This window comes from Physeter macrocephalus, unplaced genomic scaffold, assembly GCF_002837175.3.
Source record: "Physeter macrocephalus isolate SW-GA unplaced genomic scaffold, ASM283717v5 random_498, whole genome shotgun sequence".
NCBI lineage: Eukaryota > Metazoa > Chordata > Mammalia > Artiodactyla > Physeteridae > Physeter > Physeter macrocephalus.
The window spans coordinates 1-3,882 of record NW_021145784.1 but is presented as its reverse complement, the minus strand read 5'-3'; the positions used below and the strand labels follow the sequence as shown (position 1 = coordinate 3,882).

Sequence of the window (3,882 nt, the reverse complement as noted above, 5' to 3'; positions counted from 1 at the left end):
TGTGTGTGTGTGTGTGTGTGTGTGTGTGTGTGTGTGTGGTGTGTGTGTGTGTACATGCGGAGATGTGGAGCGGTCCAGAAAGGCTTCATCAAAGGCACAGTTAAAATGAATCTTGAAAGAATTCGACAGGGTGACAAAAAGAGAAAAGGCACAGCATGTGCAAAGGCCCCGAGACAGAGAACAACTCCTGAGTGTGGGGAATGGCCAGTCCTTTAGTTCGGCCTGAGGGAGAGGGAGTGGCACTGAAGGAGGCTGCAGGGAGGCTTTGAACACCAGGCTTTATTGTTTAGGCCATGGGGAGCCTGTGAGGGTTTGGCCCAGCAGCAGTGTCGTTTTAGAGAGTCCCTCAACCCACAACATCTGCACTCCCTGCATGACTGACTCGTTCTCAGCCTTCAGGCCACACCTCAAAGACCTTCTCAGGGAAGGTCGCTCCTCCCACCATTTACCCTTTGCCACATCCTCTGCTTTATTTCCTTCTGGAAATGATCACAGCCTCATTTACTGTGTCTCCCCCTGCCGCCTTGAAAAATGCCAGCTTCTTGAGGGCAGACACCATGTGGACCTTGTTCGTGGCTGTGTCTCTGGCACAGAATAGATGCTTACAGATACTGCCTAAAGGAAGAGTCGTCTCGCGGGCAGTGGGGCTGGGGAGGTGGGGCTGGGGGCCAGCTTTGGAGGCTGCTGTGGTCATCAGGGGCAAGCTGTGTGTGTCAGAGGCCAGAGAGAAGGTCAGATACGAGAAACATATCAGGTCAGCCACGGTGAGACTGGGAGGGTCAGGAGCCTGCAATTCCTGGACCATCAGCATTGTTCGGGGCGCTTGTAAAACACAGATTCCCAGGCCCCACCCCTGGCTCTTCTAACTCAGTGGCTGTGATGGGGCCGGGGTCTGTGTTTTTATAGGGATGGTTCCACGCCTGTCCGTGTTTGGGAACCTCTGGTCTCATCACACACGTCTCTTCCAGTCACGTTCCTCCCCCACCCCCATTCCCTCCCTGGCTTTCAGGTCACATCCCTGGGGTTTCGGCCCCCCTCGGATTCTTAGCCTTGACCCCTGCCCGTGAGGCTGGGGTCTCGCTCAAGGACAAGTGCCCTGTGAAGGGCAGAGCCTGGGTGGGAGGGGCCGTTGGAGGCCTGGCGAGGGGGATTCAGAGAGGCTCCTCCCTGTGCTGACTATGGGGCTGGGACTCAGGTGTCAGGGTCCCAGCCTCAGCTCTGCCTCCGACTTGCTGTGCAACCCTGTGTAAGTCAGAGGCCCTCTCTGAGCTTCAGTCCCTCCATCTGCAGATGAGAGTAGCAACGGGTGATGCTGAAGGTCTGCACCTCTGTCCCTCAGGGGATCCCCCAGGAACTCCGGGGCCAGAGGGCTGCCCCTGAGGCCCGTCACGGTGGCCCGGCCGGCTCACCTGAAGCCTCCTTCTCTTCCACAGCCTGTGAGCTGGGCTTCTACAAGTCGGCGCCCGGGGACCAGCTCTGCGCCCGCTGCCCTCCCCACAGCCACTCTGTAGCCCCTGCCGCCCAGGCCTGCCGCTGCGACCTCAGCTACTTCCGTGCAGCCCTGGACCCACCGTCTGCGGCCTGCACCCGTGAGTACCACCGCGTGGCCCCAGAACCCTCGAGACTAGGCTAGGACCCCATGCTCGGCCCCTCAAGCTCCCAGGGAGCCAGGTCTCAGCAGGTGAGGCAGGGACAGGTGGCTCTCATGGGCCACGGGCCAGTCTGGGGATGGGGGGTGATTCTGACCCCTCAAAGTGGCCTTGACCTCTCTGGGCTCCCAGCTTCTTGTCATAGGTCACCTGCCATATCTCCAGGGAAATCTTTGCATACCTCCCTCGGTCCCTCCTCTCTGCTCCAAATGGCAGGACAGAACTGGACTCATGCCCTTCCCAGCACCAGGTGGCTTTGGTCATCTTCTGACCCAAGGGTCATGCCAGTGTCCTGGGGGCTGGGGTGGGCAAGCTGGGGGACTGCCTGTGAGGCAAGGCGGGCATCAGAGGAGCCGCCCCCACCTCTGCCCCGCATCACTGCCATCCTTGAGAGACTGGTGGGAGCTGCTGAATTCGGGGGGCTGCTTTAGTGGGGGGGGGGTGCATGACTGTGTATATGGAGTGGGTGTGGCTGCTGTGTGTCGGATTCTGTGTGTGCCTTGGGAGGCCCACAGCGATTGTGACTGTGTGTGTCCTTGTCGGTAGCAGTTCAGGCAGAAGATGCCTGCACATCCTGAGCGTTCAAGTGCTTGTGCCCACGCGTGTAAAGTGTTCTTAGAGGGGTGTGTGCACACGTGTGTGTGCATCTGGGTACCTGGAACGGACTCATGAGTCCCCGTGGAGCTTGAAGGAGCCTGCTTTGTGAGCTCAGCATGAGCACACCTGGCCCTGCAAGGGAGGTGTGCGCCTGGAGAGGGTGAGGCAGCAGTGCGCGCGCGCCCCGTACCTGAGGGGACTCTGAGGCACTCTGGCGCCATGCCTGCAGGGCTGCATGACTGTCTTGGCATTTCTGCTGATGCAGCTCCTCCATGGCCTCCCCTCCCCTGGCCCAAAGGGGCCTCTCACTCCCACCCCCGCTGGGGAGGAGCTGCAGCCGGTTCAGCCCACCCTGTTCACCAGGCTTGCGCTCTTGTGATGGGGTGAGGGGTACTTTACTCGGTGCTGATGGGTTTTGCCCCAGAATTTACCCCAACCTGATCTCCATCTCCCCCTCCCCCAACTTCCATCACCACCCAGCCCCAGACCCCCTGCACGGGGAAGGTAAGGGCCCAGGTGTATTCACATTGCTACACACACACACCACACCACACACAAACGCGCACACGAGTAAACCCTTCTTCCCTCCCTCCCTCCCTCCCCTGTTCTGCCCAGACCTGTGCCTTTGCCCCATGTGGGACCTGCTGGGGCAGAAAGGATTGCTGAGGGCCATGGTGACTGCCCTGGGCTCCTCAGGCCAGGGGAGCCCAGCTCTAGGTCACGAACATTTGCACTCAGCTGGCTGGACTCCAGTTTCTCTCCAAATCCACAATCCAGTGCCCTCCAGTTCTAGGAATCTTAAGATTGTAAAAGACTAGGCTTTTAGTATTCCATACCCTGCAGATTCTAAGGTTCTTTATGATTCTGAGATTCTACAATTCTATTTTCTTAAGATCTAAGATTCCCAGCTTGAGATTCTGAGAGTTGGAATTCCATCGCCCCTCAGGCCCTCCTGGTTCAAATCCCCACCCCCAGGATCCTACCCCAACTCCCAGCCCCCAGCCCCACCCCTCTCTCCAGTGTCCTTGTGCTGTCTAGACTGGGGCTCCCATCCTGGGAAGAGGGGAGGGGTCACCTGGCACACGGGGCTCTGCTTTTCTCCACCACAGTGTTCGGTGTCATTTACATTAAATCCAGCCAGGGGGTTAAGGAGTGGAGTGGGGGATGCAGATGACTGGGGCATCTCCCACCCAGGGTAGCTGCTATGTGCAGTCTCTCCCGAGCTCTGGATGAAAATCTTGTGAAGCACAAACCCCAGGATCCGGGCGGTGCTACCTGGGGTGGGGGAAGGGTGGCTTCTGTGCCCAGACCCTGACTGTGCTCCCAATCTGACGGCAGAGACGTTGCGTCTGCCCTCGGGGAGCTTCCAGAGGATGGAGTAGGTGTGCCCTTATCCTTAGGGAGCCCCAGGTATCATGGGGGAACCACAGCCCTTCCCTGACCTGATGGGGGAGACTAGACCAGCCCAAATACATGCCCTCCACGCCCACCTGTCATTCTCTGCTTTCCAGGCCCCCCCTCGGCACCAGTGAATCTGATCTCCAGCGTGAATGGGACTTCTGTGACCCTGGAGTGGGCCCCTCCACTGGACCGGGGCGGCCGCAGTGACATCACCTACAATGCCGTGTGCCGCCGC

General features: G+C 59.1%; 1 protein-coding gene across 1 annotated transcript in view; it reads left to right on the top strand.

The window, feature by feature from the left end:
• LOC114485094 (ephrin type-A receptor 8-like) overlaps positions 1 to 3,879 on the top strand; it is a gene marked incomplete at its 3' end in the record, with an annotated part of 22,080 nt that extends 18,201 nt beyond the window's left edge. The window contains exons 4-5 of the mRNA XM_028485648.1: positions 1,434 to 1,589; positions 3,758 to 3,879. Coding sequence (XP_028341449.1) covers positions 1,434 to 1,589; positions 3,758 to 3,879 — 278 coding nt within the window. The remainder of the gene's footprint in view (positions 1 to 1,433; positions 1,590 to 3,757) is intronic.
• Positions 3,880 to 3,882: the final 3 nt, after the last annotated feature.